Here is a 26,120-nt window from a genome sequence, read left to right as displayed (position 1 = left end):
GATTGAGATGCCTGCTGCCATACCCTGGCTTGCCAGGAGAAGGTTGTACACGAAAAGTGGACTCCCATCTCCTGCAGTTGTATGAGATACAAGGGTGTTGTCCCCATACACAGTCAGTTTGCCAGAGAGCACTCGTTATGCAACGGTACTGGTTATGCAACGACAGCCACGGGAGGGAACACAGGTGAGACGATTACACCTGGGGTTTACGCATTCGGCGAGAAAATTGTGCCGCATCGTTCTAAAATGTAAGGCAGGTGCAGAGTGGAGAATACAATAGCAGAGCTGCATTAGCAGTTCATTCAGAGTAGATGCCTACGATGCCGGTAATGTTGCTGACGACGACGACGGTGGTGATGTTTTTGACACCCGTACAGATTTGATTGAGGACTGGACGAACGACAACCCGTTGGACATCTGCTCGTTTGTGCCGTACACCTGGAACTTCAAGGTGATTCTGCACCAGTTTGAGATGGTGTGGGCTGCCAACCAGTACAACTGGATCGACTGCTCCACCAGGCAGCAAGAGAATGGTACATGCCGCGCGAGAGTCTTTGTCATTCTGATTTCACCAATATACACACCGTATATCACGACGTGTACATTTCCACCGGGTCGCACATTTACATTTCTCGCAGTCCCCCGGTTTGCCTCGCATTTGTTAAGCGGAGTTTAAGTCAAAGTGCTTTTTTGCTCAAACAAGCAAGGATTAGTTGCTCATAATCTGTGTACAGCTCTGAGCCAGTGGTAAACTTTCCCCATTCCTTTGGTGAGGGTGAGTCGATCCATAAGACAACGCTTGTGTTTCCACAAAGCTGGTGACTTGAGGGATTGTTGTGTCCCCTGAATGCGAGCCGTGAGCTCCAGCCACCCTGCCCCGTCAGCTGAACGTGTCAAAATGTAAAAGGGAGGCAAGGTTGAAGCCCAGCAATGTCCTTGCTCACACTACTGTTGGCAGAGGGGACTCCAATAATGGGAGCATTAGAGAGGGCCCCTCTAGAGGATTAATTGCCTTCTCTCACACTACTGGCCAGACACCTTGGAAGCAGTTAATATATGGATTTTAGAAAGTGCATACAAAATACACATTGTGCTCGGGCAAACTCTATTCACCCCCCACCCATGTAATGAATATAAAATTCCAAACTTTAAATCTGTTGCTCTCTGGGCATGCATGCTGTGTTTAGAGTGACACTTGCACGTATGCAGTGTTCGCTGTCTCAATGAAATGATCCCTTTGGCCTGTTCCTGTTCACTACTTGTCCACTATTTAATACCAGCCCAGCCATTTATTGGTAAGATGCAGATCAGATGGATAATGAAACCACTGAGATTACGTATAGCTTCGTCGGTATTTCCGATTGCTGGGCATTACGCTGTGCACGCAGGAGGCCACACGCTCGCCACGCTTGCACAGAGCCTGTAGCGTGTAAGTGCATTATGATGTGAGGAGCACTCGTTTCAGTGGCACTTAGGCGTCATTCCTCATGCAAGCGCTAAAAATTTAAAACAAAACTCATTGGGGAGGCACAAGCGTCACGGCTGCATTTTAGCGTTTGGTACGGCGATTCCCGTGGCCAGTGTTTGCTCTTTACAGGATTGGTTTAAGTTGATACTTGGCAGCAAAGCGTCATCCAAACAAGCAACTAAACTTCACGAATAAATGGCAGCCGAGTTGTATGAACAAATTCACCTTGACACTGACTATATGCAATTCACATTGAAGTTTTTTTTAAAAACGTGTACATGAACCACATGCATTAAACACCTTGGCCGTGCGTGTAAAACTTTCACATTTTATGATGTCAAGCTGTTAGTCCGCATTCACCTTGTAAGAATGTGGCGGTGTGCGTGCCATTATTCATGGATGATCGCACAGTCCATCAATAGACAAGGGGTAATTAAATTCCAAATTTAAACTGAAGGACATGGAGATGTCACGATGGTGTAAAATAACTCGGCTATGCTGATTGCGGATTATTGTTTGGATTGGGGTAGCTGAGATGTCAGTGGCAGAAGTCACTTGTTGACCTCTGGGTTCGGGGTTTGATGATTTAAGTCCTATCCGCCACATATTAGCGAATGCCATATTTTGAAAGGTCCCCTTCGTGAGCGTTAAGCAGTGTGTGGCTTGGTTAAATGTACCTCCTGAATAAAATTACGTGTGACATTCACCAGTATGTGACCCTTTATAATGATGTCATGTAGGAGTGGAACAATTGACCCTCCTGGCGATTCTAGGAAGCTTTGCAATTCAGGGTTGCAATTTGATGCAATAATTGTTTTGTTTTGATTTAAAGCTTTCGTGACTGCAGGGATTCATATTCTTGGTTCTTTCCCTTCTACGCGACTTTACTTAAAGAACCAAGAATATAATTGTTTTGTTATCACTGTGGTGCTGAATGGTAGTGCCTCCAGTCACTACAGGGCTCATGTGGAGGAGCCCCAATGCATTCACCGCATGTGATTCTAAAAACATACATTCTTACGCACCTGATTTAATCCACATATACGCAGCTTTAAGGACCCACGTTAATCAATTCATCTGTGCATCATTATGGCCATAGTATCTAGTACACACGTGGTAGACAATCTGCAAATTGTGTTGACCTTCGAGCGGTTGTGGTAATATATATCATTGTCAGGCAGTGTAAAGTGGAGGAAAAGATGAGCTTGTCAACACACTTAAATGGAGGGTATGCATACACAATAGAAATGGGTTAAAATAATATAACCTGGCATGCACGGTCATATAGTAGTACTGTTCAGTGTTTAACCTCATCTATGCTAATATATAATCGGACAAAGCAATTCCATAAGTCTGTGAATGCCATTATGGCGGTGAGCAGGGTTTGATTACAGCTCGGTCTGTCAGGGTCAGTGACCGGGAAATATTCCATTGCTGCACGCAATGCGTCGCATCCAGCGCATCTCCCGCTGCGGCCCGTAGACACGCACCTACTCCAGTCGACCAGTGACCTGGGAAATATCCGCTGAGCGTTATTATTGAGCCATTTTTAGGCCACCTGGTGCATTGGGACATTTTGTGGGATGTTTAAAAAGCATTTTTGGCTTTGCTAGAAATTTGGGGGTGGGGGGGGGGCACAGGAGTGAGCATTCTCGTGTCCCCAAAGCACAGCTCTAAGGCCTCCTGCCAAGGGGCGTAAACACATTTGTGTCAAGCCCTCTGCCGTTGTTGCCACTTGCCCGGTTGATGCATTCTGAACAGCTGCGAAACCCTATGGCAACGACAGTCCTCCAGATTTGGATCTGTGGAACATTGTCAAATCATTAATTATTAGAAGAGGGGGGGGCAGACCTGCAGCTGATATTTAGTGAGAGCTCGTGGGAACAAAACCGAATCAACAATGGCGCTTAGTTAGTATTTCTGGACACCCGTGTAATTTTGTGCGAAACACGAGCATCCTTTATTTGATCCAGGTGAGAGGGCCCATTGAGAATGGAAGTCTCTTTTTCCATGGGCACCTGGGTTTGCTATGAAAATGCAATTTAAAAAAAGCACGTCCACAACATGCAAATTCGATGCAAAGATAGACATATAGATCAATCTGGACGTTACAGCAAATGAAAAACAATAGAGGGGAAAGTGTAGCACACATATATAGCAATGGTAGACATAAACATGAAGGGTTTGTTTCTATTTTTCATATTAATCTGAAACATCAGAAAAGCGGACCCAGATACTACATTTTGGATGACCTGACTTTCTGTTGTTTTTTCGGTTTACCTAAAAACACGAAATCACAGGAAGTGACGTCAGTTCAACGATGTCTCGTCCACTGCCTTCCCACCAAAAGTGCCATCACGTGATGGCACTTTTCCTTAAACAATTAAAATGTTTGCATTAAAATTGTATATTTACTGTTGGTCTTGGAGGGTTTAAAGCATTGCTTTTCAACATTTCTCCGCATATTGCAAAACAGCGCTGTGGCGGTTGAGCCACATACACTGAACGTGGGCGCAGGATCCTGGATCTGTTTGTGCAACGCCTTGTTTAATGCTTACTTAGCATGAACTGCGCTGGTATAGGGCTGGCGTCGTGTGGCAGTGACGGTGATTTAACCACGACAGGCCATGGTCAAGCAGACCTGCTGGCCCATGATTTAACCACGACAGGCCATGGTCAAGCAGACCTGCTGGCCCCCGCCTACCTGCCACAGGTTATTTTATGCATTTGTGGCAGTGGCAGCCAACGCAGATAAACTCTTTTAAGAAATAAAAAATGGACAGGAATGTTTTTAAGACAGGTCAGCGTTACAAAGGTGAAGGTATCACGCTGCACAGACTCTTTGATTATGACTGGACATGTGGGAAAAAAACTATTTTTGTCATGTGTATTGGGTTCACATCGCCTTTGCACGGAATATTACTCTGGTTACTGTTTGACTAAATTGCTTGCATATAAGTCCCTGCATACATGTGTTTGTCCATGTGTTTTAGTGTTTCCCTCCTTTTTAAACGTTGTGCGTTCATATTCTGGCTAAGTTCAAATGAAGTAGTGTATTGATTTGTCTGAAATGTAAATGAATGTCGAGTGATGTCTTTTGAGTTGCATATTTTATAGGCAAGTCCGTTGTATTGCTTTGCACACTCATCCGCATCAAATTGCATTCTTTCATGAGAAAATCTTAGCTCTTGCACATTTAAATAGTAGATATGTTTCTGTAGATTGCACATTCTCTTACGCAGTGATTTCCATTTAAATGAGCCTTGCATGCTTCTGCACAGGAATCCATTTGCTGTGTGAAATTCCATAGGAATGCCACATGAATGTAATGGTTATAAGAATATCCCCTGTTGTATGTCAAGCTTTCACATTGTCATGGTTGAGAACTTCAACGGTGGTGTCAAATAATATTTGCTCAAAGCCCCCTGAACCAGTTTTGAGTGAGTTTGTGGAAAGCAACTCACTTGACCCTCAGGAGGATATCCGTAGCGCCCAAAGCATTGTCTCAAAAAGCTGGACAGAAATCTCCAATTTAATTTTTGTGGCGGATATATCTTTTTATAACTCTTCAGTCGGCAGAGCAAAATGTCATGTTCGGGAACTGTCCTGGTAGATGAAAACTGTCAAAAATAAAACCCATAGTTTCAATTATCCCCTTCTTAAATTAACATCGGGTAGTGCCATTGTACGCTGTGTGATGGGACTGCGTAATAGAGCCTTATGTTCCAGAATTGTGGAGTTTTTTTCTATTTGTAAACGGTGTGATCATGTGCACAGTAGCGACTCAAGCAATGTATAGCAACAGGCATATGCTTACATTATAGGATACGCCATTAACATTCCCTGTGCAAATATTATTTTTGTGGGAAAAAAAATGATAATTTAAATTTCCACTGTTAAAATTCACTCCCCTCGTTTCAGCCGCCATATACAAACATCTGAATTCGACACTGATTATCTGGAAAGTCCTACGGTAAGTACTGTTTGAGTTAGATGCATTTCAGTCTTGGAGTACACACAAATGGTAGACATTTCACCCTGGTAGGAGGCAGGTGATGGGGAACCAATGATAAATATCATCCCAACAGGGTCTTGGTACATTATTCTATTTATTTGGTTTATCAATCAAAATGTATCGATAGGACATTGTATTATTGTTAATAATCATTTATAGCCCATGGTCACTTTACTGCTGGAGGAATGCCTATCCATGCTGTGTAAGTAATGGGGGATGTTTGACCTTTACTTGCTGATTAGTGTGGGTTGGACCTGTCCAGATATAATTTGCCACTGATATGAGCCATGGTTAGGAATCTAATCTGGTTTTGGGGTTTATCGCCACTGCTGTCGTCTCTACATTGCACACATACACACGTACGTTTAACCTATCTAGATTATTTAGCTGCTGTCAATATCCACGTGATAAGCCACTTTGTTGAGCTTTCATCTGCAGCCAGATTGCTTCTGAAAAATAAGCTCATAGCTCAGTGGGCTTTACCTTGTAAAATAAATAAATATATTTCGTTTAATATTTTGTTATTGCTTTGCTTACCTTTCCTGAACTTTGCACTCCTATCGTGTTTTTGTATTGTTTATTGTTGTAACTTTCTAAAAAGCCCCGACTGGACATTTGTGAAAAAGCTTTATAGCTCATTGAATTCCTCCAGTATAACTAAAGATTCCTATTCTGTAATTCTTAATCGAAACCTATCCATAAACATGTTTCCACAGTATAATCCTTCAGAACGGGTCAACATCTTGGATGCCTGCCTTGTATATACGTGCCTTAAAAAGTGAATCGGATTGAAAACTACACTTGTGGACGTATGATTTTGTATATTCCGTTTATCGTTGCGCAGTTTATCTCGCTGCGTGTGGGGAGGTGCTGAACATCGATTTCTGTCTTCCTTACATCGACTTCCTTCCGGCAACCTGCAACATCAAGTTTGTCCTGAAGGTAAGTGACGCGCACAGCACTGCGATTACACACACGCACCTGTACCGCGATTATTTTATCATTAAATTTCGATTTAAAGCTTTCGTGACTGCAGGGATTCATCTTCTTGGTTCTTTCGGTAAAGTCACGTAGAAGGGAAATAATAAAATAATATTAAAATGAATGCTGTGGCCATGAAGAATGCGTATTTCTATATCGTAAACAGAAGAGAAAGCCATTGTCTCTTAATGTAACCATCATGCTTGTTAAATTATCTACGTGGAACAAATTATGAGTATTGCTTTCATGTGCTAAAACTCTATGCTTCCCTCGACATTAATTAGCACATGAATGGTGCGAATGATTAAGAGGATGCTTATTTTCCTTTGGGTTGTAAATACATTTGTTGTAGTTCTGATGTTTATGTTGCCCCACGTCTCTTTGGGGAGAAGAGCGATTTAGTGTATTGGTACGCTCTTTTAAGATGCTGATTGGGTGCAGTAGATTTTCGACAAGGCACAAAACCAAGGGACAATTGCTATTTAAACCAGACACGTGCATCTCCCACATTGACACACGTTTGTGTCATCATCAGCACTTGGTCAACAGAGACGGGCCAGGTTCAAACCGCGCTGGCTACCCCCCAACCTTTGGTGCCCCTTCCTCACCTGAATAGCCGTCCACGAGGAGCACTTGACCCTGCGAGTCTGCAAGGGTGAATGGACAAAGCTTTGCATTGTATTTGTGTGTTTTATTAATTTCATCGTTGCCAGTCGGAGGACGTGGAGCTCCGCCTCTTCCTGCCGGAGAGCCACAGCAGCCGCTACTCGCTGCTGTCGCTCGCCAAGAACAGCTGCTCGGCGGGCCGGTGCGACGCGCCGCCGAGCCCCACGGCCCCCGAGCACGCCGGCGCCAAGCTCAAGAACAAGTGGCGCAATCTCACCGACGCCGAGTGAGCACCGGTTGAACCAGCGTCCTTCATTGCGTGGCCCGCGGGCCACTGGCGGACCCTGGTAGCCCCTTTAGTGCGGGCTTCTGATGCGCGGCCCAATACACAAATGTGAAAACACCCCCCCCATCGTCGTGCTCTGTCAAACCACAATGGTTTCAAATGTGTGGTGGTGGCCCCTCACACCGATGATGTAATATTAACGAAAGTGCCCCCCCTCTAAAAATTAGTGAAGAACAATGAGATAAACTCCCAGCCCATGCACAGGACAGTCTGCCACCTGTGGCCTTGTTACTCGTGCTTTTATTTGCCTTGTCGAGTCTCTCCCGATTCGCGGCTCCGTCGTCAAAGCCTTGAACTAGGAATCTCTCAAGGGTTAGAGTTTAATTCTAGGTTCTGGGTTAACTCAGCCCAGCGTGCCTCCAGGTATTGTGAATGTCTACCACCCTGTGGGAAGAACAGAAAAAGGAGGCAATATTAATCATCTCTAGGTTGCTAATTGCATGGTCATGATTACAACGAATAGACGTTATTTGCAGGAAGTTCTAGGAGAACTTGGCAAAGAAGGCTGCAAAGTGGGGTGCAAGATAAGCATCGGTTTAACAAAGGTCAACAAAATGTAGGTACAACACCTAAAGACAACCACTGGTGATCATGAACCAACAATGGTTGTCTGTCGAAGGAACTGGTCCCCGCCATAGGAACATAGCATTTCCACTGCTGACGGAAATGGGCATTGTCCCACATTAAGTTGAGCAGCGGGGCGCTTTGATGGTTGTGTCCCGTTGTTTCAACCTATTAATGAAGGAGCACGAATTTGTTTCTGAGATCATTAATGTGTCCGTCCATTTGTTGTCATTACTACGCTCCAAATTAGAATTGTAAATTGTATCGAGCGCTTTATTCTTCGTTCATCACTGCGGACTGTTCGCTCAAGTGCAAATTAGATTGTGCCAGTGAGCGTGATGTTGAACGCACTGATTAAAATCTTTCACTATTTTTCATCCATATCCCATTGAGGGGTTCAAAGCTTAATCTCACATTGCCACGCTCATTTTCAGACGGCATCATATTTTATTTAGATGACAATTTAATAAACTTACAAATGTAAATGAATTGAATTTAAAGAATGTCACTCTTACTTCAGGAATGAGAACATTTCACAAAGCTGCTTAATGGGTTATGGTTTGTGATTATTTAATGAAAGCAATATATTATTCCCCGTCGCACTGTTTTCAATCCTTGCGATTTACCTTCGTGTTGACACAAAGCACCCCTCGTATTGAATTTCAGCACGTAACCTAATTGGGCAATGACGCCGGACTCTGGGTTGTAGTAATTACAACAAGAATGGTGTTGTCACAGCACAGGCGCCTTCAGTTTGTGATTGGGACCATATAAAATCTCTTCCCCCCCCCCCTCACCGGAGTCGTTGAGCGAGCGATTAGCGAGCGATGTGCGGTGTGTATTGCACGGCGAATAACCGACCGTACGTGCGTCGTCTGTTGGAAGGCTTGTCTCTCTCGTAATGCGACAATTGCGGCACTTACGATGGAAAAAACAGATGAGTGTGTAATTAAGCAGCGGAACACAAGTAAAGTACCACAGCACAGATGCCAGTGGAGCAATTATGACGCAGTGCCGTGATGCTGCCTGAAAGCTAATTTCACCGTAGAGTTATCAGGATGAAAACAGGAAATTACATAATGCACATGATTAGGGCTCTAATTGTGTTGTCATGTTAATCATCAGTCCCATGTAACCCGTACCTCACAATAATATAGAGTCCTTATCAATCCATTGCTGGATGAAGCGTTTGCACTGTCATTCATGAGGGTTGTTTGATCATACTTCACCATGCTAGTTAGCGTGGTTTGGTGATTGGTGGGGTCCTCAGGCCTGTATAGTTATCCCTCATCACTGATGATGCCTACAGCTAGGATTCAAATTCAGGTCACGGGGATTGTAGCGGCATACATTGTTTGGTGGTCTTGGGCCCCTCTTTCACCAGTCGACATTGATCGGTCAACAACCCCCACGATCGACACAGCATGAGGGGGCTTTCATCCAGTAGTGGATGAACGAAGGGATGGGAAATTATAATGCCGTGACCAGGTGATTTGTGCGAGTTAAGTGGATGGGTATACTGAAATACAGTTCTTCCTTGCAAATGACATGTCATGTCATTTCCTTTATCCAGTCAAGGCTTTTCCATGAGGGTCCTACATTGTGATGTTTGGCTGATTTAGCATTTCTAGATTTGAAGCTTTCGTGACTGCAAGGATTCATACTCTTAGGTTTTTTCGATAAGTCACGTAGGTAAAAAACAACAATAATAAAAATAATAGAAATAAATAATAGAAATAATAATAGAAATAAAATAATAAATCACGACGTTTCGGAGGCAACACAAGTCTCCGTCATCAGGTGGGACCGTCACAGCTAAAATTTACTGTATCAAGTGAGACAAAATTGTATTTATTTAAGAGCTTGTCTCTTGGAATTTTGCCTCACTTGATACGGTAAATTTTAGCTGTGACGGTCTCACCTGATGACGGAGACTTGTGTTGCCTCCGAAACGTCGTGATTTATTATTTTATTTATATTATTTTAACTATTTATTATTTATTTTTACTTACGTGACTTTACCGAAAAAAACCTAAGAGTATAATTTAGCATTGGTTAGCCAATTTTGCATCTGTATCTCAATGGGCTCCTACCTGGTTTAATAAATTTCACCTATCTAAATTCAGACACCCGATATTTTTCCTACAAAGGTTTTGAAATGGCGATGTTTAATTGATACGCACAGCTCTGCTCTGTGTATCACACACATCCTTACCAAAGGATGTGCATCTATATACATATTCTGCAGTGGCTCACTGTTAGGTATGCAAGATAGATGACAAGTTTGGTTTCAATCGGCAGCTAATGGTCCTGCATGTTCCGTGTGAATAACATACCAGTAAAAAAAACCTATTAACAAAAACATAACGAAAAACGTAATTACGCGGCTACTCGATGTTCAATCTGCTTCACTAAAGCGTGTCTTACCGGAGTAGTCAGAGAGAGAGTTGTGTCGGGTGTGTGCCTGCCTCTGGAAGTGGAATAAATGTTGCGTAGAAGTGCGACATTCTTCCAGGGGACAAAAGTGAGCAAACATACAGGAGGAAGTGACCTTGTATTGACAACATCAATTTCTGGAAGTTTCTTACAGGAACGAGGGGTAGAGAGGAGGGGACACGGGGGACGAGAGAGAGGTAAGGGAGAGGGCGATAGAGAGGTCACACGGGGGGGAGGTGGGGGCAGCGGTGGGAGGGGAAGAGGGGGATGGAAGAGTGAGGTGAAATGAGGAGAGATGCGAGGGGAACAGCTGCCCATGGGATCGCTAGCTTCCTGTGAGTAATTTATATTCACCGCCGCCACCACAGCTGAATCAATTAATTGTTATTTCAAACGGGGTTAAGAGCCCATTGAGATTCAATTCCTCCTTCCTCGAGCGAATGCTTTCCACTTGCATAAGTAATACTCTAAATAAGTCCTGCGTTCATCAAAGGTGCTTTTGTTTTTCTCAACTCGCCAAGCCGTTGCCGCCAATGTTGGTTTTCGCTCACTTCTCCCGGTGGCAGTCTTTATTTTTACCGTTGTTCTGGGGGGTTTGGTCATTGCAGGCAGGGCTGGATCGACTGCTGGGACGTGCCGTCCCTGCAGCTGACGTTCGATTACACGTGGCATCCCATCTACCCCGACAAGGCTGACGAGCAGCTCAAGCACTCACGTGAGTCACTGGGCGTGCCGGCGTCGGGGACGCGCGCACGCGGACGTACGCACACCACCTCCTGCACGCTCTCATCCTTAATGCGCCGGGATCGGGTTTTCACCGTTAATTTAATCGTATCGTTAGATGTCCCGTCGTGGGGAAGCCTTTTTGTGCATGCCGAGGTTGTTTTACGTGGATCATGACTGGGGCTGTGGGTCACATTGTCCGAGATGAGCGTACGGTTGCACCTTTGAAATCGATTTACGACGGATAACTTCACCTTGCGATAAAATCGGCACCAGTCTGAAAATGTGTAATTGAATGTAATGGTTAAATAATGTTGCACGATAAAAATCTCGCATTCATGATCGAATCAGCAATTTTAAAATTCATGGCAAAGACTAACATGCCCCACTTATCCGGATGTCCTGTTTGGGTCAAGTTCTGTCAGTGAGCTCATATTAAGGCTGACGCAACACCCACGAGGACAGCATGTCCAGAACCAGGCCCATTGCCCCCAGCCGTTATCTCCACAGTGCAGATATTGACAACATCAGGTACTCATTTCAGGCTGAATCAGTCTCGTGGAGGCCAGGGCCAGGTTCAGATTTTAGTCGGCACTTGTATTGTGCTTGGCTAAGTATTACATCTGGATTCCTGCGATCTTAGCACCGTGCGCTTAACCACTCGGCATGTAACAGTCCAACTCCCACCCACCACAAGTGAATTAGAATTCTAGGGTATAATTTTATTCACGAATTTTTGCTTTTCTCTCAAATTTTTAAGGGTCCAGTTTATATTGCTTGTCTCATCTCGGTATAATTAGCACTCTCCCATTTGCGCTCTTAGTCTAGAAGTCAAAGGAGCAGAAATAATAGATAATCGATTCTCACTTCATTAAATACATGTATTGTGAGCATAAGTATCCACTTTAACGGACAAATCAATACATCCCTCCTTACGACTACGTCACCGTACTCCACAATGCACACAAACGCAAGACGGCACACGGACATTACACGAACACACGCACCAATGCACTTGCCACTGAAAACCAAGCATGTGGCTTAATTCACTTGGTGCCAACGGCGTTGCTCGCAGTGTCGGAGCTGGAGGAGGAGCTGCTTGCGGCCCTGCGGCCCTTGCCGCCATCGTCACGCGACCGCCGGCCCTCCAGCCCACGGGCCACCTCCACCGGCGGCGGCGGAGGTCGCCACTCCCCGTCGGCCGGCACGTCCCACCCGCTGCCCTCCGCCGCCGACTTCGACCCCACGCTGCTTCTGCCCGACCGCTTCCACGTGGAGCTGGAGGTGGCGGCAGGCTCCCACGTGCTGCTGTACGGGCCGCTGCTGCAGGGCGTCCTCGCCGTCAAGGTCGGTCGAGCTGGGTCTGCCGTGTTTGCCAGACTGCGGCTATATTTAAAGATTTTTGAGATTAAGAAACAGGAAGGGCCTAATGAGCTGCTAGGCTTTATATCGTATGCGTCTGTCCATTCGGATGTCTCGTAGAACATTGCAACCCTTCATGTTGGCGAGTGGCTTACGGAAGTGGATACCACAGAGCTGCCTTCAAGTGATTTTCAAGTCATGGTTGTTTGTGTGCTGTCATTGCTGATTGGACTGTAACTGTCAACTCGTTGCACTTGCGAACCCAGTATAATAACGGGCTGCTGCGAGGTTTGAAACCCAGAATATCAGCGCGTCCAGGGCAGCACCTGGCAGCGTTCATATTTTGAGCCACCAAACCGCCTCTGATTTTTTTAGCATAAAAAAATCCCTCAACTTCAAAGAATATTTCTGAGTGAGTTGGAAAATGTCTGCAATTCTTTAACGTCCCGGTAGGAATTGTGGATCACACCAATATTAAGTTCATCTTCTTGGTTCTTTCGGTAAAGTCACGTAACTTTACCGAAAGAACCAAGAAGATGAATCCCTGCAGTCACGAAAGCTTTAAATCGAAATACAATATTAAGTTGTCAAGTGCATGAGACACCTCTTCGTAAGGCTGGCCATAGGAGGCAATACATCAAGTAGGTGTCGACCTCTCAGCAGAGTTTGAATGATTTTTATTCTTCTCAGTATGGTTTTTCTACCAGCATTCCCAGAGAAAATGCTGCATCATTAATTGGTCTGGCATTCTAAGCAGGAATTTCCCAATAAGAGTGTTGAGACTCATCAATACTTCTTTGGATACATACACGTTTAGTAGTATTAATATTCAAAATTATACCATTTATATTACTTTTGTTGTCCTTCCTCTACACCTCCGATTAGCACAGTTGGCTTCATACGGTGCGAAAGAAGTTAAACATACATACACTATGCAACAATAATAATTGTTTACTGATTTATCTAACAGGAATAATACAATAAAAAATTGCCGGGTTACGCTCCACACAAGGCACTCTTACCTGCACAGGTGAGTGAACCACAACCGGCAGGTGCTTTGCGGTGTCTCCTTCTACACTGGCGTTCAGTCGTGACGCCGCCAATTCACAACTCTGGGGGGTCCGGGGGGTGCGGTGGGGGTGCTGCGTGCGTCACAGGAGAACTACTTTGGCGTGTACGACAAGTACACGGACTTCGAGTCGTCGCCGCCCAGCCCGGGCATGTCGGCGTCACCCTCGGGCGCTTCGGAGTGGATGTCGGTGCGGGTGGAGGAGGAGGGCCGGCGGGAGCGTGGCGAGGGGCTGCACCCGCTCTCGCTGCGCCCCTGGGACATCACGGTGCTGTGCAACCTGCACCAGGTTCACGGCAAGATGCCAACGGTGAGCGCCTCGCCTTTGCAACGCCGTCACTTCTCTCGGAGCCCCTTTATATTGCCGTCACCATCATCATGGGCATGCCTCCTCCGAACAGGCTCTCAGCTCATGGGGCTAAACGTCGGACATGGTGTTGAACAACGCGTGGTACAGTTCGAATACACATGGGAGTGTTTTATTTAACTTATGGTTTTGTGGGTCTTGTCCGGGTACTCAAATTTTCCTCCCACACGCAGAAGGATTTGGCCGAAACCTTCTAATGCAGACAGTGCCTGTAGGGGATTGGAGTGACATGAGAGGGGAGAAGTATGCAGGGGCAAGTGCAGAAGGGATCTTGAAGACGAGTGCTATCTTAAAGTTGATCTTGGATTAGATTGGGAGGCATTGGAGGGATTGGAGTCTTGGATGATCAATGCGTTCTCTTTCACGGGGTCGAGTCGAAAATGGTGGCGGCGGCTGCAGCATATTGAATCATCTCGAGTTTCACGTTGAGGGGTTTGGGGAGGCCATACAGGGGAGACACGCAGTCGTCAAGTGGAGATGTGATTCGGGCATGGATGGGGGTCTCAGCTGCCAGCTGGGCTAAGGGACTGGCATTTGCAGGAGACTTTGAGCAGATGGAGTTGTGGGGTCCCGCGTAGTTGAGGTTCGAACTGGGTGGCGTCGGCGATTGATGCACCGACGCTGTGTCTCGCCGTGCAGCACTGCAGCGCGGAGAGCTCCGAGTGTCCGTACGGATTCCTGGAGCAGCTCTGCTTCGAGATGAAGAAGGGCTACAGGGAGACAGTCCTGCAGCTCGTGATGTCCCCCATCACCATCTACCTGAGTGACTCGTATCAGGTGACCACACGCCCCCCTCCCGTCTCGCCCCACACGGAACCCGTTTCTGGAAGGCAACTGAACGCCACCCGGTGTCATGAGAACGAATGAACCAATTGCTCCTGAGCCACGTGTAATGATATTCGAGCAACATGCGAACATCGTGAGTGATTGTATCGATATGATCATCATCATGTGCACCAGTTATTTCCTCTCCGCTGCTAGTTGGGTGTCAATCGTTCTATGAAGATACATATTTTATATAACGTCTGGCAAAAAAAAAAAAACGTTTTCTCAACAGTTGAATTAGCAGAGTATTAAACGAAAATGTGCTCTCCGTTCTTAAAATATTGTGTTGGACGTTTGGCAAAAGAACGTTAGAGCTCTGATAAATGAGGGTATAAAAATTATCTCTGTAGATATTAGGGCCGTTTTTCTTCCACGGCCCATTCACTTCGACAATTATCCCCATACTTCATCTTCTCCTGCATTCTCATTCTATTTTTGGAATTTTAGGTTGTCCCGTTGCACGATGTAATGTCTCGATTTTGAAATATACTCACGGTCTCCATTGGATCTAAACTGGTAAATTACAGGTACCTGAATGTAAGTTAATTGAGCTGGAATGGTTAGAGGCAGATTAGAATTTGTGTGTGTAATGGTGGGGAGTGGTAGTGTAGCAGTTAGCACTCTGCGTTACGAACCCAGGAACCTGAGTTTGATTCCTGCTCACAACCAACATCAGTGACGATTATTTGAACCGGTCCTGGGTCTCCCCTAGGTCGACTCGGCCTCAAATGAGTACCTAGTGCGGTGTGTAAACATCGCCACTAGGGAGACAAAGTGTGGTGCTGGCCACCCACCCCCTCGTGTGCTGTGCCAGCCTTCATAGGTGCTGCTTGCTAACAGCATTTGCCCCAACAGTCTGTTAAGGCTATACGGGGGATCTTTGCGTTCTAATGGAGAGTGTTAATGAATATTGAATATTGATCTCGTGCCCCAACAGAGGCCGTCTGCCGGCAGTCACCTGGGCAAGGGACACCTGAGCCTGTCGGGTCTGCAGATGAGGGCCCACGCGATGTTCTCGGGCAAGGGCCTGCTGCCGGGCAGCGACACCTTGGAGTACGCGTGGCTCATCGACCTGACGCTCGGGAAGCTGGCCGCTCGACTCACCGCCCCACAGGTGTCCCCTCTTCATCCTTATGCACTTCCATGTATGTGGGTTGCGTGGGCGAGTAGCCGGGTCGTCTACTTACACAACGGTTCACCGTTTTAACTGGGAACTGGGAGAATCAGGCAGCTCTTGATTAAGAATCTAAATGTGTCGGCATATTATTACGAGGGCTCCTTTCATTTTTTCGGAGGGGGGGGGAGGAATTCAAATGTTTTGCTAATGAATGTCCCAAATGCTGCCTCCTTTTGTTTCTCTTTCTAGCTGAGCACGCTGCTGGCATGGGTCAAGACGTTTGCGTTCCACGTGCAGTGTGAGGAGTTTGAGCTGGAGAAGCCGAACCCGGTCATGCCATGTCAGCATGGCATGGACCAGCGGCACTGCGACGCGATGGTGAGGGTACAGCGCGTGTAGTGATATTACGCTCGTCAGATTCGGTGAAGGTCCAGGGGTCATGACAGCCACTGTTGAAGCTACCGCGGCTGTAGCAAAGTCATCCACTGTTAAAACTGTTCTCCAAAGTTTGCTCTAAACATATCCCCGCACCTGGATATAGGTTCTTTCTCCCTTACGTGCCAGATAAGGCTACAGATAAATTGGAAAATCTTATGTCGGCTCCAGTCGTGGCTGAACACGATGTGTGGATTGACAGTGATTCATAGATTAATGTCAATACTTAGGCTGCATGCATTGAGAACATGTCGTGCAGGAGTTAAGATGTTAAATCATGGGAAGATGGTGACTGCCTGGGGAGGCCTTCATCCTGCAGTGGAGAGAGATGATGGTACGTTATGTACCGAGAGGAGAATCATTCCACCCCCCCTACTGAACACATGAACTCTTAAAAATACTTTCCCTAAACAATGTGTGGTGCAGCAGCGGTAGCCCATGATGTTTTATTTCCTCTGATTCTTCCCCTGGGTGTTGACTCGCGTGCTGAAGTTAAATTAAATTGGGTTATGTTATTTAAATTGTGTACATCGTTAAAACGTTTAATTAAAGGCTTTAAAAATATATAATTATAAAAAGCCCAGGCTAGAAGTACTCATATTTGCCGGTTATCAAAGAGGTAATTCATATTTTATTTGGTTAAAATACTTTGAAGGTTTAGAAAATCGTAATTGGGTCTGTTTAAAAACATACAAGTGATATTGCAAAAGGAGCCCTCAGGGGATGAGGCATGAAAATATTTTGCATAATTTCGTATTATTTCCTGATGAAATGAATATATAGCTTTTAATAAGTCACTTTAGTATGCATTGGAAACATCAAGTTGAACAGACCAAGCTGCTGCTCAAAGTTGAATCTCAAAGGTGCATGCTGTCATCCTTGTAGTTGTAATTTCGTTATTATCCTACCGTGGATCAAGTAGGTCTTCAAATGTAACACTGACTTTCACAAAATAACAGAGGCGGCCACGCGGAATATGTGTTCAGCACCACGTGTGTGTCCCGCATGCAAAGTGTTTACGTTTAGTGCTTTTCTCATATTTGCGCGTTGCAATTTCACGTGAACTAATGCACCTTGAAGTTACTTGTACCGAATTTCAGCATCGCATGAGGTCTTGTACTCGCCGGGGCATGCACGTGAAGACTTGCTTCATGTTCTTAAATATCCGCAGAATTCAGCCACCTCGGCTGTCTGCCCACTGCCGGATGACCTCAAGTACAAGATGACTCGGCTGAGCATAGATGGGCTCGATCTGTTTCTGGTTGAGTATGGATGTGCTGCTAATTTTAAGGTAGCAACTTTTCCTTTTCACCTCAGCTCTCTGCACCACAAGTCGTTTATTCTCTCATGCCTATACATAACTACCATAGGTACGATAATTGGTTCTTTACCCTTCTATCTGGCAACAAAACTGACACCTTTTTGCAAGGAGTCATGTTTGCATAGACCGCAATACCTGCAGTCATAATACAAACAAAAGAACATAACTCTGATAATGTGCACTGTCCTTGAAGTTGATTGGTCCACACCCGAGACAGCTTTCCTTCGAGCCTAGTCTCATATGGGTTGGACCAGATGACGCCAAAAGGCGCACAACTCAAGGACAATGCACCATCAGAGTATGAGAGCTCGGGGCAAGCATCTACACTATGGGGACCTCATTTGCCAGTAAAAATATGATAATTGGTTCTTTACCCTTCTATCTGGCAACAAAACTGACACCTTTTTGCAAGGAGTCATGTTTGCATAGACCGCAATGCACATTATCAGAGTTATGTTCTTTTGTTTGTATTATGACTGCAGGTATTGCGGTCTATGCAAACATGACTCCTTGCAAAAAGGTGTCAGTTTTGTTGCCAGATAGAAGGGTAAAGAACCAATTATCATATTTTTACTGGCAAATGAGGTCCCCATAGTGTAGATGCTTGCCCCGAGCTCTCATACTCTGATGGTGCATTGTCCTTGAGTTGTGCGCCTTTTGGCGTCATCTGGTCCAACCCATATGAGACTAGGCTCGAAGGAAAGCTGTCTCGGGTGTGGACCAATCAACTTCAAGGACAGTGCACATTATCAGAGTTATGTTCTTTTGTTTGTATTATGACTGCAGGTATTGCGGTCTATGCAAACATGACTCCTTGCAAAAAGGTGTCAGTTTTGTTGCCAGATAGAAGGGTAAAGAACCAATTATCATATTTTTACTGGCAAATGAGGTCCCCATAGTGTAGATACCATAGGTACATTTGAATGGTTCGTTGATTAAAATATATTTTTGTTGCTAAAGATACATGAGTTGTGTATATAAATTGATTATATGACTCGTGTATATTCGATGGAATTGTTCATGAAAAGCCTGCCGGTTGTTTTTAAACTTTGCAGCCTTTCATGATTGTGAATACACTATGAGGGCAATTGAAATATTATATTTTGAAATTAATCTGTGGTCCACAATTGTGACAATTTGTCTAATTGTGGGTGGGGGGGTAGGTGGTGGCATTGAACTCTTACATATCTTATTAGCCTATCCGCTGACTCATCTCTACCCGCACTCATGGTTCACATTAATGACCATCGATGTGGTTGATGACGACGCCGAAAGTGTCCTAACGCGCCTCGTCTCTTCTCGCGCCCGCGTGCGGCTGCGCGCTGCGCCAGGTGGGCTCCGTGCGGATCGCCACGTGCAACCTGCACAACCACAGCGTGAGCGAGGGCGTCTCGGCCTTGGTGCGCGACGTCACCCTCACGCAGTACTTCGAGCAGCCGTGCGCCACCACCGCCGAGCCCTCCTGGGCCTCGCCGCCGCAACCCACCGCCGCCTCGAATTCCGCCGGCGCTTCGGCGGCGGCGCAGGCGCCGGTGCCGCCGCGCCGGCAGTGCTGGCTCGAGGCGGCCTCCGCTTCCTTCTCGGTGGTGAGCGCCGACGTGGCGCTCGCCACCGAGCTGCCGCTGCAGCACGTGGAGCAGCGGCGCTTCCTGGAGCTGCACGACGGTCACACCAAGCGGTAACGAGCCGTCCGCCGCAAGTGGTCACCGCATCACTGCGCTTTGGGATGCGCTTCTGCGGCCGTCTGGAACGCGCTTCCTTCCGATATTAGGAAGCCACTGGAGATATGCGATTTTAAATCTAGATTGAAAAGTCATTTCTTTAGAACTGCTATTTTGTGTTTAGTTTGTTGTCCTTTCCCCGCACCTCCGATTAGCTCGGTTGCCTACTTATGGTGCGGAAGATCTTCAACGTACATGCAAGGCGCGCAACGTTGGCAGCACACGGCCACAAGCGGCTCTTGTGGCCACTTGCGCAGAAGCGCAGCGACGCATTTACCCGCACCCTCATCCCGTTATTGTACTACAACTGGTAGTCAATTAGGTTAAATTCACAAGACCTTCCACTTCACGTTCATAGCCTTTTGTTATTGCACATCAAAATGTGTTAGAAATTATGATTTGAGATTTCTACATGAGTTTAATTGATACATTCTACAGACTCGAAAAGCTATATATTCTGCGAAAAAAATGAGTAAATAGAATTGTGACCCCGATCCGAGATTAAACGTTTAATTTATTGAAAAGGTAAATTATGACATCCAATTTAAGGGACATTGAGTAAAAAAATAGATTTGAAATGAGTCCAATTTTAGCTTGCTCAAAATCTTTTAAAGTGACCTTTCAAAAGTTTGACTGCCTTTACACGAGGTTTTACTGTGATTGCTGCACAGTTTAATCCTGTGTGCTATGGCGCCCTTGTGCGACCTCACTCGCGTTTTAAGGCAAATGTCGTTTCGATCTCCGACAGGCTGTGGTTCCTGTGGCCTGATGGTGGCGTGGGGGTGGCGGCAGGGCACCTGCACGGCCGCTGCGGGTGTCTGGGCGGCTGCTGGTTCTTCGCGGGGACGGCCCCGGGCTGGGAGCAGATGCAGGCGGAAGAGGGGTCTCCCTCCAGCTCCTCGGACGCCTCCAGCCCCGAGACGGAGGCTCAGCTCAGCTACGGGCAGTCGCTGCTACGCCCGGGGGAGCTTCTCCTCCATGCCGGTGAGTAGTAAGGGGCTCAAGTAGCCTTCCGGCCCCCACATGCCACAGCATTGCACTTTGCTATCACATTGCCTTGTAAGACAAATGTAAGTGGTGCTAGCCAACGGTGGCGCGTATCATGAGACCGGGGTTTGCAAGTGCGCAAGGTTATGTGTGTGATGTGTGTGTGGTGTGTGTTCCCGTGTATTATACTTGTGTTTGCTGCGTGTGAGTTTGCCATGCGCTGAGTGTGTGCTGTGTGTGTGTGCAAGCGAGTATCTTGCGTGTTGTATGTGCATGCCATGTCTGACTGCGTGTGCCGCATGTATCGGTGTTTGTACGCATGTATGTATATCGACTCGGCTTCAAATGAGTACCTAGTGCGATGTGTAAATATCGCACTAGGTACTCATTTGTACGTGTGTATGTATGTGTGTGTGCCTTGCCATGTATTTGCCTGTCCTTCCCCTGCACCGCCGATTAGCACAGTTGGCCACGTACGGTGCGAAAGAAGTTGAACAGACATAAATGTATGCATGCCATCTTTGAGTTTAGCAGTGGTTGACGCTAAACCATTTTTATTTGGCACCTCCCATACTACCACCGTCAATGCATCTACTAAGAACAATAAGTCCATTTGTGCGAATCAAGGTAACAGATACGAACGCGCGCGGTCTCGTTTCGTCAGGCGCCGCAGTCACCGTCAAGTCAGGCAGCCGCTCCGAGATGGCCAGTGCCGGCCACTCCCTGCAGGTGCCGCCACGCAGCCACTCGCACACGCCGTCGTCGTCGTCCTCCTTGGAGGGCGAGGTCAGCTACTCGTCGGGCTCGGAGCTGCCGCTGCTGGCGCGCGACAGGGCCGTCCGGGACTCGAGCCCCGTGGAGCTCGGGGCGCCCTCCTTCTCACCTCCGCCCCTGCCGCCGGGATCCTGCGCCGATGCCGATGTCTGGTACGCCTGCGGTCTCGCCGTGCTTGGAGGAGGGATTTAGCAACAGGCCGACGACGATGGTTCATTGTCGGTCGCGAGCATTGCAACAACTACAATTCTTGAGCCTGATGTGTCCATTGGTCGATATTTCCTGTCTGCCCATAGCATCGACCAGCTGAATGACACTGGTTTAACAAGCAGTGTTCTCCCGATTAGGGTCATAGTTGTAGGAGCTACTAGATCACATCTCCTATCTCCAGAACAGAGAAATTGGAATAAATATAAAAAATTACATTACATAATGAAATCTACTATACATGATTATAGGTTTTTCCCCTTTTTTATGGCAACAAAACAGGTGTTAAGATGTTAAAACACCACACTGAAACCTTTTACAAGGAATCATGTCTGCATTAACCACAATGCTTGTGGTCAGAATGCAAACAAAAAACGTACTCTGATGCAATATATGCATTGTCCTTGAAACTGATTGGTCCACACCAGAGACAGCTTTCTTTTGAGCCTCGTCTCAAACTGTGTTCAACCAGAGGACGCCAAAAGGCGTACAGCACAAAGACAATGCACTATCACTCCCCCCCCACCATGTTCTATTTTAACGGGAAAGAACAGTGGCTTCCTGCTCAAGCGTGGTACATTAATCCAGCTTTACAACACTGCTCCACGTAAATAATCCTTACATTTGATTGTGGAACAACTTGCAACGCTCTTTCCTGTGCCTTGCGAAACCTGCACAGCGTTCCCGATGGATCGACAACGTTGGCCACGACGCAGGAGGGCGGCCAGCTGCGATCGCCCCTCCGCGCTCCGCTCCTCCGCCAGGCGTCCATCGGCTCGGCGCACACAGGCAGCTCGCGCAGCCTCTCGGGGCCTCCTGACCGGCACTCCCCGACGGGGCCGCCCGCCCTCTTCTGCCCAGCCAGCGAAACTTCGTCCTTCCAGCCGGCCTATCCGTTCGCTGTGCCGCCGTCGCCGCCGCCGCTGCCTCCTCCGCCGCCGCCGCCTCCGCTTCCGCCACCGCCTCCATCTCTGCCGCCTCCACCGCCGCCCGATTCGCCACCGCTGCGGCACAGCGTGGGTTCCTTCCCGACTTCCGTCGGTTCCAACGGCTCCTTCCGGCACTACCACTCGCTCGAGTCGAACATCTCCGTGGCGGAGAGCGAGGCTTACTACTCGGCCACGGAGGACATGGACGCGGCGAGCAGCGACGAGGCACCCGCCTCCTTCACTGTGCCGCGCCGGACCCGGCGTGTCGCCGCGCAGCATCAACACCAGCACCAGCAGCTGCAGCTTGGGTCCGGCTACAGCTACGTCAGCTTCCATCAGCCGCAGCAGCAACAGCAACAGCAGCAGCAGGCGTGCTCGTGGTCGCTGCAGGCCACGAGCCGCAGCACCGTGTACCAGAGCTGCGAGGGCATGGAGGAGCTGCCCGCGGCGTCCGTCTGGCCGGTGCTGTCGCAGCCGCAGCCCGAGCAGCGCGTGCTGCCGTCCGTCGCGCAGGCGTCTCAGGTGAGTGCCGCTCTTGCGGGCCGCGACACACCTGGTGGAACACACGGGGCTGGCAGCGCGCACCTGTCCATCGCTTCCTCCCTTTGCTAGAATCGACCGTTGTTGCAAAGTCCTCCAGCTTCTACAGTCCGCCGTCAAACCAGTAATTTATGTACAGCCTTTTTATCAATCCACTGCTGGATGTAAACCTTTCCGTGCCATGTCAGTCATTGGGCTTGTTTGACTATACTTCAAGCTTTTCAGTATTAGTTGCTGAAAGCGGGCAGCATAGAGGTATAGTATAAAAAACCTTTAGCCCTGCAACCTATAGAGATGTATTGCGCAGTGGTGGTCGCACATCCAAGCACTGTTCAAACTTGCTGAGCATCCCCGACGTGACGCGATCTAAGGGTGGTATGCATTTCGGGCGATGTGGTCACACCGCAGGCGGCGTTCCTCTCTGTGCTGGGCGGGCCCGAGGGATTCGAGGAGCAGCACCGGGCGTCAGCGTCGGCCTCCTCGGCCTCGGCGTGCGGCTCGGCAACGCGAGACTCCACCGAGACGCCCGAGGCGGCGGAGCCGGAAGCCGCTGGCGACCGCGGTGCCCCGGCGGACGCGGGGGCGGCGGGGCAGTCCATCTCGCGGCAGCCGGAGCTCATGCTGTGCTACGCCGGCGCGCTCACCGCTCTGCAGGCCGCCGACTGGGCCGTGCGCCACGCGCCACAGAAGAGGGCCTCCAAGTCGTCGCTGCACCGGCCCCTCGACCTTGACACGCCGCCCGCGGTCGACGATGCCGAGCCGCTGTCGGACTACCCGGCCCTGCCCGTGTTCCGCGTGCGTCTCCTCCTTGCGTTGAGCAGTTACAATTTGTTATTGTTTTTATTAAAAATTAACGCTGGCTCGGTACAAAGCGCTGATCGCAGAACGGAGCGGGGAACAGAAACTCCACAGCCCGATTTTGGCGCGACAGGTGCCCAACGAAGGGGGATAATTGGGCTCACTGCCCCACCCAGGTGGGGACCACGTGCCGGGACATGGAGGTTTATACGGGGCGGTCTAATTGGGGAACATCACTAACTTACTGGGGGACATAAAGGGACAGGGGGAGGGAGGAAGGGGGGGGAGTGAATCTGGGGAGCAGTTTGATTTAACTGTTGTTTTTGGGTTGTACGGGGGTGTTGGTTGTCTTGAGGCCGGATGTTTCGCTTGTATGCCGGAACGTAACGCGGTACAAACAGAACACAATCGGAGAGCGACGCAGCACGTCCACGAGAACGTGAGCAGCGGTTTGATTCAGCGGCGCTTCAGTCAGGCCACGCGGAGAATGGGTTTGGTGGATCAAACTAGGATGAGGACTTTGCAATTAAAAAAAGTAACGATTAATTACATTTATATCGTTGTTATGTTTATATGCTGTTATTTTGTTATTTTTACAATAGCTGCCTCACATGGTTACTTACATTTCATGAATATTGTATGCAAATGTTACTTTTAGGCTAAGGGAATTAACAAGACGTAATGCATGTGAAACGATACAAACTGGACAGCAAAAACCTGACCCCAAATATGGACAATGCATACAATCTCAGGGGTAGAGGGGTGAATCTTTCCATGCCTACAACAGACACTAACCTGCAGCAGGCCAAATAAGGTGGTGACTGTTGGAGACCGTACAGAAGTAGGATTTTGATTTGAAGCTTTCGTGACTGCAGGAATCCATACTCTTTGGTTCTTTCGGTAAAGTCACGTAGGTAGAAAATAAAATAAATCACGACGTTTCTGGCGCAACACAAGCGTCCGTCCTGATGACGGACTATTGTGTTGACGGACGCTTGTGTTGCGCCAGAAACGTCGTGATTTATTTTATTTTCTACCTACGTGACTTTACCGAAAGAACCAAAGAGTATAGAAGTAGGATTATTATCTGCCATTCTGTGTTCAAACCACTTTCGAAAGTACTTTTAAAAGAACAGGTCAACATCCCGGACAGCATTATAATTATAATTCGATGAAATGCATCTAAATTGACCTTGAAACCAACGAAGCAATTTTTTTTTATGTTAATCCGTGTTTATGTGTGTGTAATAAAAGTTTCAGTAGGATAACATTTTGCTTTCAAATTAGCCAAAATTAATGAGCCTCTGTGCGACAGTACAGTAAGTGACCGTTGAGATGATCCCTGTATATTATTTTTCAGCCCAAGGTCAATTTCAAGCCAAGGGAGATTCATCGTTATGACAAAGATGGTGTTCGTCTTTGCGAAGTTGTTAAACGTGAAAGTATAATTTTTTGTAGTTGATGCTTTTTTTAATTATTATTTCTGTACAGGTCATCAAGCAAGGGCTGAGCGCCAGCGCCATGAAAGACCGTGCCTCTCAAGAGGCGACCACCTCCAGCAAGTGAGAGGCTAAACAGGCTGATAGTCATTAACACATCCATGAATATTACATGTGTATTCTAAATTATTCATGTAATAAATATTCATTTTTGTTCTAAATGAAAGTTGAAATATAATGTGCATGCATAGCCAAGCTTCACTCTCTCCCTCTTTGTTCTCAGTGAACACAGCTTGCAATTATCGTGCAGCATTATTTACAGAAAACTATTTCATGCAAAGCAGTGCTTATGCCCACAAATATACGCAAACTTGTGTCTGTATCAATTGATAATCGTCACACACATTCACGAAAATGAAGTGGCAGGCGCCTCTGTTTCGGCTGACTGACTTCTGGAAATATTGAGTTCTCACGAGGCTGTGTCGATGTCATCTTCATAGGTGAGCTTGGTTAGTGGGTGTTGTCAGACCAATAATACATTCCAGAAAGTTAATATTCAAGATTGCCTGACCAAAGTGCAATAAAAAATTTCATAATGTGGACACACCATTCGACAGGACCTGCAGTTTATCAAATATGACTAGTGTTTGACTAAAATTGTTCTTATAAATAATGACTGAACGTGTGGCGAAAGTGCAGCCACTCGACAGAGGAGAAAACTGTGCGCACAGCCATGCTCGTGCTGAACGTGCGTTCACATGTTAATGAAAGTGGCCAAGTTGACAACTGTCCATGCCACGTGCTAACCATGTGCTATGTGCTAACCACGCGCTAACCACGTGCTAACCACATGCGAACCACACGCTAACCACATGCTAACCACATGCTAACCACACGCTAACCACGCGCTAACCACGCGCTAACCACATGCGAACAACGTGCTAACCACATGCTAACCACATGCGAACCACACGCTAACCACATGCTAACCACACGCTAACCACACGCTAACCACGCGCTAACCACATGCTAACCACATGCTAACCACATGCTAACCACATGCGAACCACACGCTAACCACATGCTAACC

At 47.3% G+C, this 26,120-nt stretch overlaps 1 protein-coding gene across 1 annotated transcript in view; it reads left to right on the top strand.

Moving 5' to 3' along the window:
• The window catches only part of BLTP1 (bridge-like lipid transfer protein family member 1), a 132,948-nt gene that overhangs the window by 32,610 nt on the left and 74,218 nt on the right, over positions 1-26,120 (top strand). The window contains 16 exon segments of the mRNA XM_061564167.1: positions 378-533; positions 6,328-6,425; positions 7,178-7,356; positions 11,025-11,131; positions 12,215-12,486; positions 13,659-13,880; positions 14,577-14,714; positions 15,700-15,876; positions 16,129-16,257; positions 17,486-17,605; positions 18,967-19,313; positions 20,105-20,340; positions 21,008-21,269; positions 22,004-22,775; positions 23,202-23,588; positions 25,083-25,153. Of these exon segments, the coding sequence (XP_061420151.1) occupies positions 378-533; positions 6,328-6,425; positions 7,178-7,356; positions 11,025-11,131; positions 12,215-12,486; positions 13,659-13,880; positions 14,577-14,714; positions 15,700-15,876; positions 16,129-16,257; positions 17,486-17,605; positions 18,967-19,313; positions 20,105-20,340; positions 21,008-21,269; positions 22,004-22,775; positions 23,202-23,588; positions 25,083-25,153 (3,673 nt within the window).

This window comes from Lethenteron reissneri, chromosome 32 (assembly GCF_015708825.2).
Source record: "Lethenteron reissneri isolate LAM-NWPU_2019-01 chromosome 32, ASM1570882v1, whole genome shotgun sequence".
NCBI classification, from domain to species: Eukaryota; Metazoa; Chordata; class Hyperoartia; order Petromyzontiformes; family Petromyzontidae; genus Lethenteron; species Lethenteron reissneri.
This window is presented reverse-complemented; position numbering and strand designations above follow the sequence as displayed.